Source organism: Neomonachus schauinslandi, chromosome 9, assembly GCF_002201575.2.
Source record: "Neomonachus schauinslandi chromosome 9, ASM220157v2, whole genome shotgun sequence".
NCBI lineage: Eukaryota > Metazoa > Chordata > Mammalia > Carnivora > Phocidae > Neomonachus > Neomonachus schauinslandi.
In genome coordinates, this window is record NC_058411.1 from 14,563,468 (window position 1) to 14,580,132 (window position 16,665).

The 16,665-nt window shown below is 35.3% G+C and overlaps 1 protein-coding gene across 3 annotated transcripts in view; it reads left to right on the forward strand.

Moving 5' to 3' along the window:
• The window catches only part of EML5 (EMAP like 5), a 162,384-nt gene that overhangs the window by 129,857 nt on the left and 15,862 nt on the right, over nt 1-16,665 (forward strand). The window contains exons 28-33 of one of the 3 annotated variants that reach the window (XM_021679813.1): nt 2,026-2,040; nt 3,675-3,683; nt 7,846-7,924; nt 9,295-9,424; nt 11,622-11,720; nt 13,950-13,970. In XM_021679813.1, coding sequence (XP_021535488.1) covers nt 2,026-2,040; nt 3,675-3,683; nt 7,846-7,924; nt 9,295-9,424; nt 11,622-11,720; nt 13,950-13,970 — 353 coding nt within the window. The remainder of the gene's footprint in view (nt 1-2,025; nt 2,041-3,674; nt 3,684-7,845; nt 7,925-9,294; nt 9,425-11,621; nt 11,721-13,949; nt 13,971-16,665) is intronic. The other 2 variants (XM_044918168.1, XM_044918167.1) reach the window with 2 other exon arrangements.

Here is a 16,665-nt window from a genome sequence, read left to right on the forward strand (position 1 = left end):
AGAGAGAGTAGTGCTGAAGACTCCTGGGGCTCAGCTAGATAGAGATGACAGTACAAGAAAGCACTGGCAGAGGGGTTTGAATTTGCACTACGGACTTAACATTCAGGGAGAAGAATGAAATTGGAAGGGTGAGGTGCATATTCCTGATGGAGAAGGGGGATCTAGAGGGTCTCTGAACTGACTAGCCACACAGGTTCCCACAGAAGTTCTGAGGGGAGTGTTGAGTTATGATGTCTCCACAGCTTCTCTTCCAGGTGCCCATTTGCTGATGAGTACCCAAATAATAGCATTGGCGTCACCTTTACGGATAGGGGGTAGGGGGTAGTTGTCCATTTTGTCATCACGTATAAAGAGGCAAAGTATTACATTAGAGAGATGTTTTGGGACACCTGAGTGGCTCAGTCGGTTAAACGTCTGCCTTTGGCTCAAGTCATGATCCCAGGATCCAGGGATCTAGTCCTGCATCGGGCTCCTTGCTCAGCGGGGAGCCTGCTTCTCCCTCTCCCTGCTGCTCCCCCTGCTTGTGCTCTCTCTCTCTCACAAATAATAAAATCTTTTTTAAAATAAAATAAAAAATTAAAATTAAAAAATAAACTAAAATAAATTAGAGAGATGTTTTAAGAAATCTGAGCATACCATAATTTAAATATCAAGATTCAAGGTTGAAGTGATCTAGTGGGAGGCAGTATCTTACAGTGCAAAGAACATGGTTTTGGAGTCAGACAAATGGGTTAAAATACTAATTTTTATCATTTTCCTCTTGTGTCACCTTGAAAAACTATTTGTTGCCTCTAAGCCTCTGTTTCCTTAGAGGTTAAATGAGCCTTACCGTCACTCACTTATGGAGTATTTTATAAAATGAAACAAAATGTATTAAAGAATTTAGGTAGTAAGTCTTTACCACCCCTCCCTGCAAATGAAATAGAGTCACCTGAGGGAAATAAATTTAAACAGTTTCTGAAATTAAATATCCACAAAGTAGTAAACAATATCTATATATTTATTAATCAGAGAAATACATGTAAGTTTGCAAATGTGGATGTTCTGGTGAGAATATGTGCAGTATAGTGCTTAAAATTACTTAAATTATATCTCACAGATAATGAAAAGTGAAAAGTGTACTATAGGGAGGAAGAAACTCTAGACATTCCCATAAATCTTTTTTATTTATTTTTTTAAGAAAAATATCAGATAAATTAGGTATATCAGAAAATGTGACCAAATTTTAATCTACAGTCTGTCATTCATGGTAAAACACTTAAAATTCCTCCTTTATTAATAAAGTGACCCAAATTCTGACAGATGGAAGTATTTTTCTGCTCGTGAAAAATGCTTGATGCTTTCATAATCTTTGCTGTTAGCTTGCATTTTTTACAGCTAACATTTTCAAAATTATTTTTGAAATTATTTTGCATTGTTCTCAGTTTATTTTATAATTTCAGCTCTGCTGAATTCTTTTGAAAATGCTGAGGCCGAGTCCAAAATGACTCAGAACTAGGAGTCTTTATTTTCATAAAATGAGAGATTTATCAAAGGAGAAAAAATGAAGATACTTCTTGCAAAAAAAAAAAAAATGAAGATACTTTTTACCAACTTTGCATAATTTGTGAGGAGATATTATAGTCTATCTATAACGTTTTTGTATTTTAAATAAAATATTGCTATCAAATATGAAACAACATTTTATAAACTGAAAACAAATGCTTGTCAAACATCCACTTAAAAGGTTTTGGATGACATTGGTAACTGCTCTACTTGGTTGGTACTTTTGTGAGGGCTTTTTTCCTAAATGACTATAATAATTTTATGTTTTTCTTTTTGTAGCAAATCTTATGTATATATTTAAAGTAGTTGTCAGTCAAACTTCCAATATTTTTTAATAAAAATACTCAGAACAGTGGAGCATAAAATTTAGGCATTTTGTATTTCCTTAGAATTCTGTTGCTGTTTCCTTTATTCTGTTTACTTAACTGCTGCATGTTATTCATCATCAATGTTTCTTTTTTTCCCTTGTTCCTTTCAAAGGCAGGGGGTAGTAAGGTAAGTTTTATTAAATAAGATATTTTATTCCATTATTTATTCTTTGTTCTGTTTTGATCTTTATTATATTTTAAGGTATTGATTTTTCCCTATAAAACATGGAACTGTATTTGTCAAGAAAAAATTAGAAAGTGTACTAAGTCCTACAGAAAAGTTGCATTTTACATGTGCAGTATGTGGGTGCTGCTGAGGTTCTTCATTATGATCACTTGGTTTTATAACAAACTCCAGACAGTTTTAGTTATCCCTTAAGTTTCAGAGGTTTATAAAAATAGCCACACATATTTATCAGTGAAAAATTATGCAGTTTATAAGCCTGTTAGCTTCACTTAATGTATATTTATACTTCCATTTAAAAACATTAACAATGTTTTTAACATTTTAACAAAGGACAATGATGATATTTGTATGTTTAATAAAATGGTATATGCATAAAAGGATTCTATGGGACACTTTTCACAACTAGCTTTAGTGAGATGAACATGTCTTCAGGCAGTTTCTGAAACAGGACAGTGTGGAAAAAGTCTGTTTTAGAAGTGAAAAAAAAAAAAAAGGTACCAATAGGTAAATGCTCGGAGATAAGGATGAAAAAAATAGATATAAGACCAGATTGTACAGAAACTCAGATATAAGGTACTCCTTAATTTATTTGGTAGACAGCAGCAGAAATTCATTTTTGTTTTAAACAGGGGTGATATGTACAAAGATAGGGGTCTAGAGTGTGATGTGACTTCAAAAAGGCCACATATCTTAGACTATTTTAACAAATAAAACATTCAGATCTAGCGTCAGATCTGAAGTAGCTTATTCAGGAGTGATTTTAAAGGGACACTAACAATTTACAGTGGGAAACACTTTAGCTTTGTTTGAAAACAAAGCTAAGTGGAGATGTAATTGTTGTCTTGGGTGTGGGTGAATTTTATGAAGTGACCTCCCTTTCATAAGCAGTTTTCATAAGAGCTTAGGTGACCATTTGTCCGTCACTGCTACAAAGGGATGTTCTAGACGTGTAAAGAAGTTTCCTGGTTTCAGTAGGAGGGTGGATGAGATCACCTTTGTGATCTCTTCCAATTCTCTTTTGGTCATTATGTTATTAAAGGGGTTCTTTTAAGTTACCTCCTTTACTAGCAAAATCCCAAAGCTAGTATGATCTTGAGTGACTCACTTTGCCTGCTAGGCTGGACTGGCTGACTGAGAAACCCTCCTGGATCAGAGGAGGGGTTGCTTCACCTCCTTAGACAGTTTCCTTAATAGCATCTCCAGTACGACCAACCTTTTAACTTGGTTGTTACCATTTTACTCCCACACTTAAGAACAAGGATAGGCTTCAGTATTTTGTTTGAAATTCAGAGTGCACGGTAGAAAAATAAGAACAGTAGGCTTTAGAGTTTACAACATAGAACATGTTCAATTCTCATTTTTCTTTTTTCGCCTTCTTTTGATTTCCCTGCCATTAATGGAGTAACTTTAGCCTTCTATGCGGTAATAAATAAAAACAATAGCCCTTTAATATATGCAGTATGTTTTACCTGCATTAAACTTGTAAAAATATTTTATTACAGAAGTATTTTACTAGTGTTTTAAATTCAAATCTGTGTTGTAATCTTTTCCCTTTTATATTTGCTGCTAAAAAGAGGTTCCAGGTAATCCTCTCTCTTTGTTATACTTTATGAGACCTAATTTTGTATTTTTATCATCTTTCATATTTACCATTAATGAGCTGTGTTACTTGGTGTTCTTTACCTCTGTTCACAGTTTTCCACATTTTTCTCCATTAAAATCAGTATCACTGAAACAAATAGCATCTTAATTATTGGATTTCTGCTACATAAGTAATTGCTTTACCAAAGCTTTATTTGTTCAACTTGTATAATTTTATAAGTTGTATAACTTTATTTAAACAAAAATGTATAAGTTATCTTTAAAAAATTAAAATACACTTAACTGTTACACAGGTTTGTATGGATGAAAATTACCTGTTTCTTGCTTGGGTTACAATTAAAGCTGTCAGATGATAACACTCAATGAAGTTCACCAACAAAACTGACTTAGAAGAAAAGCCAAGGCCATTCTTTAAAATGGCCCTAAGGAGGGGTTCCTGGGTGACTCAGTTGGTTGAGTGACCGACTCTTGATTTCGGCTCAGGTCATGATCTCAGGGTCAAGAGATCAAGCCCCACATCAGAGTGTGCGTGGAGCCTGCTTGAGATTCTCTCCCTCTCTAAATTAAGAAATAGGTCCTAAGAGAAACATTTTTAAATGTTAAATATTATAAATTGAATTATATTTATTACTTACATTCAAAACATATGAAAAAGGTTTGAAACCAAACCTTTGTAATTTCTGTAATTTGAAGAGTTCTTTATATATTCTTTTAAGTGCATGCAATTTTTATGTCACCAGCCATGGTTATTTGCTTCTACATACTACTTCATGTCATATATGAAAGTATTCACTTCTTTTATATTGAGTGTTCAAGATGGAGCACTTCATCCACTTTTATAGATGTGTAACCTGGAAATCCTTGTGAAAATGCAAATATGTTTTTATCCTTTAATTTTATGCACTTAATCACACATTGGATTTTTTTTTCCCATAGCAAAGTCATTTCATGTCATTTTCTGCTTTAGTTGTTACAAATTGAATATTCACTTAAAATTTGGAAGGGGGGGTGCCTGGGTGGCTCAGTCGTTAAGCACCTGCCTTCGGCTCAGGTCATGATCCCAGGGTCCTGGGATGGAGCCCCGCATTGGGCTCCCTGCTCAGCGGGAAGCCTGCTTCTCCCTCTCCCACTCCCCCTGCTGTGTTCTCTCTCTCACTGTGTTGTGTCTCTCTCTGTCAAATAAATAAATAAAATCTTAAAAAAATTTTGGAAGGGGAGTTGATAGCATGATTGATTTAGATCCAGTATTCAGGTTATTAAACATTTGAATAATGGTTATCTGAGATGAAAATAAACCAAATGAGATGGGTTTTTTTAATTAAACAAAGGATTTTAGGAAAAGAGCCTCCACATTTTTTTTTTGAGTATAGTTGGCACTTAAAGTTACTTTAGTTTCAGGCATGCAACATAGTGATTTGGCAAGTTTATATATTATGCTCTGCTCACTGAAAGTATAGCTACCATCTGTTCCCATACCATACTATTACAATATCATTCACTATATTCCTTTTTTTTCTTTTAAGATTTTATTTATTTATTTGACAGAGAGAGACACAGTGAGAGAGGGAACACAAGCAGGGGGAGTGGGAGAAGGAGAAGCAGGCTTCCTGCAGAGCGGGGAGCCCAATGCGGGGCTCAGTCCCAGGACCCTGGGATCATGACCTGAGCCAAAGGCAGACACTTAACGACTGAGCCACCCAGGCGCCCCCACTATATTCCTTATGTTGTGCCTTTTATTCCTGTCACTTATTCATTCCATAACTGGAAGCCTGTACCTCCCATTACCGTTCACCTATTTTGCCCATTCCTACCTCTCCCCTCTGGCAACCATCAGTTTGTTCTCTTATTTATAGGTCTGATTCTGCTTTTTGTTTGTTGATTCATTTTTTTTTTTAATATTCCACATATGAGTGAAATTATATGGTATTTGTCTTTCTTAGTCTGACTTATTTCACTTAGCCTAATACCCTCTAGGTCCATCCACATTGTCACAAATGGCAAGATCTCAATCCTTTTTAATGGCTGCATAATAGTTGTGTGTGTGTGTGTGCGCGCCTTATCCATTTGTCTATCCCTGGACACAGGTTGCTTCCATATTTTGGCTATTGGAAATAATGCTGCAGTAAACAAAGGATGCATATATCTTTTTGAATTAGTGTATTCATTTTTAGAAGGGGTTAAATATCCAGTAGTGGAATTGTTGGATCATATGGTATTTCTATTTTTAATTTTTTGAGGAACCTCCATGCTGTTTTCCATAGTGGCTGTACTAATTTATACATTCCCACCAACAGTGTCCAAGGATTCCTTTTTTCCTACATCCTCACCAACAGTTATTATTTCTTGTCTTTTTTACTTGAGCCATTCTAACAGGTGTAAGGTGATATCTTATTGGGGTTTTGATTTACATTTCCCTGCTGATTAGTGATGTTGAACATCTTTTTATGTGTCTGTTGGCCCTCTGTATGTCGTCTTTGGAAAAATGTCTATTCAGGGCCTCTGTCCATTTTTTTAATCAGATTGGGGTTTTTCTGTTTTTTTGGGGTTTTTTGGTGGTGTATTGTATAAACTCTTTATATATTTTAGATATTAATCCCTTATCATATATATCATTTGCAAATGTCTTCTCCTGTTCAGTAAGTTGCCTTTTTGTTTTGTAGATGGTTCCTTTTGCTGTGTAAAAGCCTTTTATTTTGGTGTAGTCCCAAAGTTTATTTTTGCTTTTGTTTCCCTTGCCTTAGGAGATATACCTAGAAAAATGTTGCTGTGGCTGGTGGCAAAGAAATTGGTTGAAAATTGGCCCAGTTCTTTTACATGTAACTGTCTAGTTTTCCCAGCATCATTTATTGAAAAACTATCTTTTCTCCATTGCATATTCTTGCCTCCTTTGTTCATAGATTAATTGACCATATAACCATAGGTTTATTTCTGGGTTCTTTATCCTGTTCCATTGATCTAGATGTCTGTTTTTGTGCCAGTTCCCTATTGTTTTGATTACTGTAGCTTTGTAATATAGCTTGAAATCTGGAATTGTGATACTTCCAGCTTTGTTTTTCTATCTCAAGATTGCTTTGGCTATTTGGGGTCTTTTGTGGTTCCATACAAATTTTAGTATTATTCTAGTTTTGTGGAAAATGCTGTTGGCATCTGGATAAGAATTGCATTGAATCTGTAGATTGCTTTGGATAACATGGACATTTTAACAATATTAATGCCTTCAGTCCATGAATATGGAATGTCTTTCCATTTGTGTCATCTTCAGTTTCTTTCATCAGTGTTTTATAGTTTTCAGAGTCCTTCACCTGTTTGGTTGAGTTTATTCCTAGGCATTTTAAGAGCCTCCACATTTAAATGATTCAAAATGGGAACTCTGTACACCTAATGGGACATTATAAATAGATCCTGAACTAGTAGTGGAAACAGAGAAGAGGGGGCTAGATGTGAGAGCTACTCTCTAGGTGAAGTTGATGAATGTTTAGTGAATAATGAGAATAGAGAAGAAGAGAAGGAGTTGAAGGCAATAGCAAGTAATATAATTACCTTTTAGAGAGTGTTGTATGATTTATAATTTTATGTAACTGTAAAATGTTTGATTGACTTGACTTCACTAGAGACTTCAGGAAGAAGGGAAGGTAAAGGGCCTGGTGGAGCAAGTAATGAGTACAAATTTGAATTCCGACATAATTTATATTGCCAACAGTATAGAAAGTTCATAAAAATATTTTCAAAATTCAAGATGAATGTATTGAACACCTGCCATGTGCAAGATACTGTGGTAGACACTTTAGAGCAGTAATCTAGGCTTTGTTATAATGCATCCCATCAAGAAGTTTTTGAGTATGTTAAACTAACATTTGTATATTTATCTATAAACAGTCTGCTCTTGTGCTAATATGTTATTTACATTATGAAACATACACCAAAGAAGTTAAAATAAAATGAATTAAAGTTCTAATATCTTCTTTCCACCTTCTGGCTTTAGAAGATATCAAGATAAAGAGGGCACGGTCTAGTGAGGAACACAGATTGGGTTCATTTTTGTGAAGGTGTGTCAGACCTCTCTGTCCAGTGGGCAGGTGAGGGAGGCTCAGTGAAGGCGCCTGATAATGGATGCCTTTCCTCATTCCCACTTTCCCGTTTCAGGCCCCCCGTGAGCAGAGCCCCACCAAGGCCAGAAAAACTCCAGACAAACAATGTTGGCAAGAAAAAGAGACCTATAGAGGTAAGGAGAACCCCTTCCCCAGTGTTAACTTGTGCTTTAAAATGTATTCAGAATTCATTCCATTCCCTTCTTGTAAGGCAGCCAAATCTTGTCATTAGGTTTTATGAAAATAAACATACTGAATAATCTTTTTTTAAAATTTTGTTTTTAAGTAATCTGTACACCCACATGGGACTCGAACCCCAAGATGAAGTTACATGCTCTACCGACTGAGCAAGCCAGGTGTCCCTGAGAATCTTTTTTGTTTGGTCATAAAATTTTGATTGCCTAGTTGTCAAATCTGAGTTTTGGATTGATATCCTTCGTTTCTTTGTATTTATATTAGTCTTTTTTTTTTTTTTTTAAAGTTTTCCATGAATAATACCCTGAATTGAACTCTCAGACAACTGGTAAATATAAATATATGTGAAAGATCTATGGCTTATAGAAGTGCAGGTACCTTGGCAGTGCCTTATACTTAGTGGTTTGAATTTATAAGTCAAAGTTTATACCCCATGTGATCTGTTCACTGTAGGGTTCAGTGAAGGCTCTACTTTCAAACAAAGGAACTTACCACAATAATTGAGCAAGAAAGTTCTCCCAGGCTCTTAATTCCAGTATCAGCAGCCACAAGCAAACTGCTAAATCAGATAAAAAACGAGGCCTAAATCTGTGGGATAGTGATTGTTGTACTCATTACCCCACGAAGCCCACAAGGTCAAAGAAAAGGGACACTTTCAGTGGCAGATTACCTGCTAGAACTTTAGCATGAGTTATCAGAGATGGTGTACTTAGTTTTCTGCACCAACGCTGATATACAATTTGGCATCTCAAATGTACAGCACTTGGACATAATGTATTCTGAGTTATATATGCAGATTACGTATTTTTACTAACAGTACAAATCAAAATAATAATTCTTTTGGACACAAGAAGTATCTCAGTGTTTAACACATGAACTCTTTTTTTTTTTAAGATTTTATTTATTCATTTGAGAGAGAGCACAAACAGGGGGAAAGGCAGACGCAGACTCCCGGCTGATCTCGGAGCCCAACATGTGGCTCGATCCCAAGACCTGGAGGTCATGACCTGAGCTGAAGGCAGATGCTTAACCGAATGAGCCATCCAGGCACCCCAACACATTCTTGAAGTCAAATGACCTTGTGATTCTCTTTTCCTTTTCTATAACTTTGTGTAGGAAAGTATAGAGTGTGTGTTTCAGCTGCCCAAAGCACATTACGGAGAAGTTTGTCTACTTAATTTTGTATTTGAAGTTTGTAAAACATCAAAATGCATCCTCCATTTTGACTGATGATACCAATATTATATACAAAAATAATGGTGAACATTTAGAGATAAGGAATTGTATAATGGTTTTATTGTTGTTATAGGACCTTGTGTTGGAGCTTGTTTTTGGCTATCGAGGAAGAGACTGTAGGAATAATGTTCACTATCTAAATGATGGTGATGATATAATTTATCACACTGCATCCGTTGGAATTTTGCATAATGTTGCTACAGGTAGGAAACTCTGATTCTCCATCTTGCACCTTTTTTTACTTTAGAATTCACTTATTTATAACCTTACATTTCTTTGTTAAAACTATAAATAATTAAATTGCATAAGTCCAGAATATATTTCATACTATTGAATTTTCTAGTAATATTTCAAATAACCAAACTTATAGTCTTAAGAATGTATAACACAGCAGAAAAAGATTTCTTAATGAAAAGTACTCATAGGTCTCTATTAGTAAAGTGAAGGTTTACTATACATTGAAACCATGTTTTATAATGAAACCATTTGTAACTTTATTTCCTAACCTTAACATGAAAATGGATGGTTTAGTGGTTGTCTCTTTTAGGTAATGATTAAAAGTAGCATGTTGGGTGAGTGATTGCTGGGGAGTGGGGTGAAGTGGGCAGTGTTCTTACTGAGGCCTTGGAAAGCCGAGGAAGATAATAAGAAAGCTGTTTCCCTGTGGCTCTACTGTGGTGATACTTTGTTTGATTCATAGTGAGAAAATATTTCTTGATGTTTATTTAACTGATTGGATTGTTGAAAAGCAAATAAAGTTCTCTTATGATTTGATGACCAATGATGTATAATCCTGCTAGTGACATTCACTATTTAATTTTGAATTGTTTTCTTATATGTAATTATAAACTTCATAAAGTCTAAGGTTGGAATAAAAATAGAGATTATTTAGTTCAAACATTCCTGGCTTTTTCCTCTGATAGCTTCACTCTGAATAGGTAAAGAATAGATTATGTGAGTCCTAATCCCCCATGCCTATTCTGTATTAATCATTAATATGATAGTCCTATTTTGGTTTCCTAAAGAAAAGGATTCACCAAGATCACACAGTAATCAGTGGTGATTTTCAGTTTAATAATTTGGGTCATTTAAAAAATACTTAGATGATCCTCTTTGAGGCTTCACCTATCCTTCAAAGAGAACAGAGAATAAGAAAAGATGATATAGAAAGGAATATGTAAATACACTTTCATGTTTATACTTGTAATTTTCTTTAATTTTCTGATTTGTAATTAATCACCTTTCTACTGGTGGGGTGTAGAGAGAGCAGAAGGGAGGATAGGCACCTCTCCACTTGTCATTATTTGTCCTCTCCAGTTTGGGGTACATTGCTATGTTTACAGTCTAGGAAGTTTTGATCTATTAGCTGATTTTCTTCAAACTTAGCCAACAGAACATAAAATTGCTTGTTTATTGTCACTGAACTCTCAGCTCTGGGAAATATAAATCACATTTCACTTTGAAGAGAAGTTTTAAACTATTAGACTGGCAAATGTCATTGTTAAATTGTTTTGTTTTGTGTTGCTTCGCTTTTTGGAGGACCTAGTGTTGATGGCCCTCTGTAATCTGGACCCAACCTACAACCTATCATCCTGACCTCATTTCCCACCTTTCCATTGTACTTACACAAAACAAACCTTTATCATGTCCTACATGACAATGTCTAAGGTGTCTTCACTGTCAGTGCTACTAGATAAATCACATGACTTTTTTGATCAAAATTCTTGAGTACCACGGACTACAGAATAAATACAGAGTTCAGTAGGCTGGCATTCAAAATCCTCTATCATTCTATTTCCAGTTTGCCCTTCCAGCCATTATTTCTCAGATTTCTTCTTGACCTCACACTTCGACCAAATGAATCATATATATGCATACTTAATACTTTCTGGTCTTTGTACCTTTGCTTAAAGTATTTCTGTACCTGAAATGCCCTTTCCCACCCACCTTCACATTAACAAAATCTGTCCTGTCAGTCCAAGACTGCCAAATGCCCACAATAAGAAGAATTCCCCATGTACTGCATGGAGCACTGGGTGTTATATGAAAACAATGAATCGTGGATCACCACATCAAAAACTAATGATGGATTGTATGGTGATTAATGTAACATAATAAAATAAAATTAAAAAAGAATAAGAATTCCCATAGCCTTTGGATCTTTAACTCTCTTTTGGCACTTGATGTCTTTAGCCTTGTGTTACATGGTTTATGCCTTTCAGGACTCTAACCATTTAAAGACTTCTGAGTCATTTTTCCATCCTTATGATGATGTGCACACATTGAGTGCTCAAAAATGTATTAAGTAAGTTAAACAGAGCAGTTCATTGTTCTGGATAAATGCATTATGCTGTTATACCTTAAAGTTTTCAGATTTAATTCTCAAATTTTTTTTTATAGGGACTCAGAGTTTTTATCAGGAACATAATGATGATATACTGTGCCTCACTGTAAATCAGCATCCCAAATTTATCAACATAGTGGCAACTGGCCAAGTAGGTATGTTTCTATATTTTAAAAAGAAACAATTTTAAGTAATTGTATTGTTCAAATTAATTCAGTATCCTAGAGAAAAAAAGCAAAATATATTTGTGTATTGTTCAAAATGTACAAAATTTGTATATAAAACACACACCCAGTTTTACCATAAATTGTTTCCAGGTACCTTTCTCTCACTTTGGTTATCTTAATTGGTGCAGACAGTTCAGAATTAATAAACTATTTTATGGTGATTGACATAGTTGGATTTAGTCCTTTAGCAGAAATTTCTGATCAGCAGAAAGGTTTTAATATAGCATATTAAGCAGAAAGGAAGAATTTGAGGAGAAAATGGTCAATAAGGGGAGCCAGGAAGTAACTAGACTGACAGGGGCACAGCATCTGTGGCAGCTGGGGTTGAGTAGAAAGAAGAGAGAAACCAAGTGACCATGCTGGTAAATCTTTCTGCCTCTTTTCTTTGGCACTGATCTAAGTTGCCAACTGTTTTAAAACCCCCTGTCTTTCTGTCTTCTTTTAACTCTTTAAAAAACTCAAAGGACATCACTCTGTAAGCAAAATGATGAGAAAATAGCAGGTCTATTTAGAACATATCCAGCCATCAGTGATCACTATGAATACTACATAATAGATTTGGTCAATCAGAACTTCATAACTCCTGGTGTACTTTGTAAAAATGATGTCATTGGGTTTGTTGGGTCTCGGTGGGCCTCAGTTGCTAAGCCAGCTTTCCAGGTGTCTTTTTCTTTTGGGTAGATTAATTTATGCTTTTAATATCTTCATTTTTCATACAAATACTAAATTGATCAATCAGAAACTTGATCTCTGGGTTGCTTAGTTCTGCAGTTACACCACTTTAGTATTCTTCCTTTCTGTAAATTTTTTCTATTTTTAACAAGAAGTAGACTGATACTTTCTGCATTACATACAAAAGATTCTAATCTTTGAGTCTAGGCCCTTTTTTTCACTACATTTTTAAAAATTAAAGTCTTATTTTTACTCTGCACGGAAAATAAGATAATGTTACCATTTTGGTCATGAAAGCCTAGTTTAGTGCCTCTTGGCATATGGTTATTCAGTTAATTTTTATTAAGCTAAATTCATTTATTCAACAAACTTACTGAACATGTACCATGCACAAGGTATTGTTCTAGGTGCTGGGATACAAGCAGCTTACCAAAAAAAAGACAAAATCTCTATGTTAATGGAATTTGCATACCGTGAATAGAATTCTAGAAGGTATGGTTCTTCCATTTCCCAGCTTTGCTCCTTCTTTTCTTTCCTCTTCTCTCCCTTTTTTAAGCAGCTTTGCTTAACATATTAGTGCTGTGGTTTTCTCTTTTGATTAAGAAATGCTGTGGTCACAAATATAATCTTTCATGAAATTTGGCCCTCTTTTCCTTTCCCTATTTTATTGAGTTATAATTGACATGTTACTAATGTACTAATATTACTAATGTAATATTAGTTTCAGGTGCACAACTTAATGATTCAGTATTTGCATTTGTTCCTTTTATTTTGAAAGGCAGCACTGTAGGGAAATGTGGAATGGCTAATTATCTCCCCATCTCCGTCCTTCCAAGTCAAAGTCCAGGCAGTACAGAGGTGAATTTTAGATCATATATGCAGCCCTATGCCTTGCCCCACCGTACCCTTCCACAGAATAGATAGAGAAATTTTTTACTGATGGCTAATAAAGTATAAGATAGACTCAAGAGAAGACCAAAGAGTGAGGGACTGTTTCTGTTCTGAACCCAAAGAGAATTGAATCAGTAGTTACTTTGCCTGCCAAGCTTGTATAATACCTGCAAAACACAAAACACTGTCTAAAATGTTTATGGCTCTCTTTGTTAAAAATCATATAGGTCATAGGGGAAATATTTGCCTTTGTGGTATTTTAGCCAGTTACATTCATTTTTTTCCCCCTTGGCTAGAATCTTGGACTCTCAGGGCCAAGCAGAGATACATTAAAACTTTAGTCTATGAACAGAGCATTTTGTAAACTAAATTAAGATATATCCAAAGATTGAACGGTCATATACATGAAATGTAAATATATATGTATAATTGAAATGAATGGCTTCACTTACAGTTTACTTAGTTTAACATAATAAAATTCATTTTGCATATGACACTTTATGATTTATGTTGTGTAAAAATTATTTTGTGATAATTTTATAAATTCTGCTTTTATTTATGGAAAATTATTTTTCTGCTGCTTTTCCATTGTAGGTGATTTAGCAGACATGTCAGGTAAGGAAAATTCATCATTTTCTGTTTTAGTTATATTGTTTAGTAATGATAGCCCAAATTTTTATAGAGAAATTCAATACGTGAGCCTATTTTGGATTTTTGTAATGAAAAATATATTCTAATGTCATGATACTGAACCCTATGTGCAATAACAGTACGAGTTGTTTATTTTTAAAACTTAATATATTTTGACCTTTTTAGTGTGCCAGCACGATTGTAAGCACTTTACATGTATTACCTATTTAGTCATTGCCAGAATCCTTCATGGTAGGTATTAACTTGCCAGTGTCATATAGCTGCTAAGAGTGAGGTGGGAGTAAAATTAATCTTAAATATGAATCAATAAATTATACTGCCTAAAAGTAAAATTTTAATTGTTATTTTTATGTATCATTCCAATTATTGTGCATACCAGATCAACAGATCACTTAGGTTTAAAAATAACTTTCTCTTATTGATCTTGACCATAGCTTTGTGACTCTATAAAACTACCAAGCAATGTGTCCATTGTTTTTAGGTATTCACTAGGTTTTTTCAATTCAGTTTTCAGTTTACATAATATAGTAAAAATAGCAGCTTGATATACAAATATTTCCCCATGATGTGTACCTACCTCCCTCTCCTCCAGGATAAAGCATGATTTTGTGATTTGGTTGTTAATTACAAATTTATCCAACACAACAGGCAGTGTTTTTGCTTTCTTGGTTACATTCAAGAGCAGGGGTTGGCAAACTGCAGCCCTGGGGCCTAATGTGGCCCACTACCTGTTTTTGTATAACCCATGAGCTAAGTATAGTTTTTACTAAGTGAGACAGCTGGGAAAAATCAAAAGAAAATTTCACAGCACATGAAAATATGAAATTCAAATTTCAACATCCATAGAAAAGTTTTGGACCCAGCCCGCTCATTCGGTTCCGCATGGTTTGTGGCGGCTTTTGTGCTACGTCGGCGTGTAGCAGCTGCGCCAGAGACCACGCGTGACCCCCTTGTCATTGCTGCGCACTGCTGCTTGGCACACTCGGAGTGCAGCGATGCGCTTATAACGTGGCAGGTTGCAAGCTACACCACAGCATTGTGTTTTGTTATCTAACCAGTGTATATCCATCATGTCAAAACAAGGCAAAAAAGGAATGTGGACTTTGAAGGTCACACTTTTTTTTTTTTTAAAGATTTATTTATTTGAGAGAGAGCACAGAGGGACAGTGAGAGGGAGAAGCAGACTCCCCGCTGAGCAGGGAGCCCGATGCGGGGCTCGATCCCAGGACCCTGGGACCATGACCTTAGCCGAAGGCAGACGCTTCACCGACTGAGCCACCCAGGTACCCGAAGGTCACACTTTTAAGGCACAGTGAGATGTGGATTGTGTTGTTATCAAATTACCTGGTAAAACATTGTGTTTATCCTGCAGTGACGCTAGAGCTGGGCTAAAAGAATACAATATATGGTAACATTTTCACACGAAACTTTATCACAGTATTTCCAGCTCACAGGAAACCAACAGTCAGAAAAATTAGAAAATTTAAAAGAATATGTGTGAGAATCTCTCATCACAACAGAATTTCTTCACAAAAATAAAACATAAAATGATCCCGCAACCAAAGTTTCTGAATGGCTTATTTGTTAGTCAAGAGAAGCTGTCTACTGACTGTGAGTTAATTAAATCATGACAGAGTTGAGGACGTTGGGAACAGACTCAGTAGTCAATTAAAAACAAGACCCCACAAAAGGCAAATAATTTGGAATGGTTTCCCTTGGCTCTTGATGGATTGACAGATGTTGCCAGTGGCTTACTTGAGGAATCAGTGCCAACTTTGAAGTGACTGAGCAGTTGGCCTCTAAGAATAGTCTCCGTGGAACAACTACAAAAGATAATATTGTCAGAGAAGTTAAGAAAACATTAAGAAGTGGAATCTGCTAAGATATTTGATAACTGATGGTAGAAATATATGTGGAGCTGGAGCAGAGAAAAGGATAGTTGGTAAGTGTACAAAGCTGGTGAAAATTTAAGGTGTTTAAAGGCTATGGTTATTCATTGTGTTATTCATCAGGTAGTATGTGGAAAACATTTCAGTGTATCATGTGTTATTGACAACCACAGTTTGTAATTGAGAGTCAACAGTTAATGTCATTTGTTCTCATAGAGTTAACCCTCATCAGTTCCGTGAATTTATGTTAGAAATAGAAGCTGAATATCCTGACTTGTCCTATCCACAGCAGTTCAGTGGTTTAGCAATAGTAGCATTATTGCAATTTTTGGAGCTCAGAACCAAGACTGTAATTTTTCTGAATGACAAAAGTAGTGCTGTCCATCTCTATTATGGAAAACTGAATGGCCTTGGAAATTAGTTTCTGCTACAGACTTGATAATGTTTCCTAATGAATTCCACCCGAAATTACAAGGAAACTACAACCACAATAACAACCTGCAGTTACACTTGCAGTGAAACTTACACCTACAGGAAGCTCATTGGTGGTGGCTGATGTATTTGCAAGTAAGGCCAACCTGCATGATATGCTTCTCATGCTGTCAAACATGAGAACAAGAAGTGAGAGTCCCATTTGTAGCAAATGTATTTTCTAGTTTCAAACTACAGTTCCAACAGCATTTTTCAGATCTTGATGTAAAAGCAAAGAAAATGTCCATTTTCAAAAATTGGTTTAACTGAAACAAGAACTTCCACCTAACGTTCGGTTT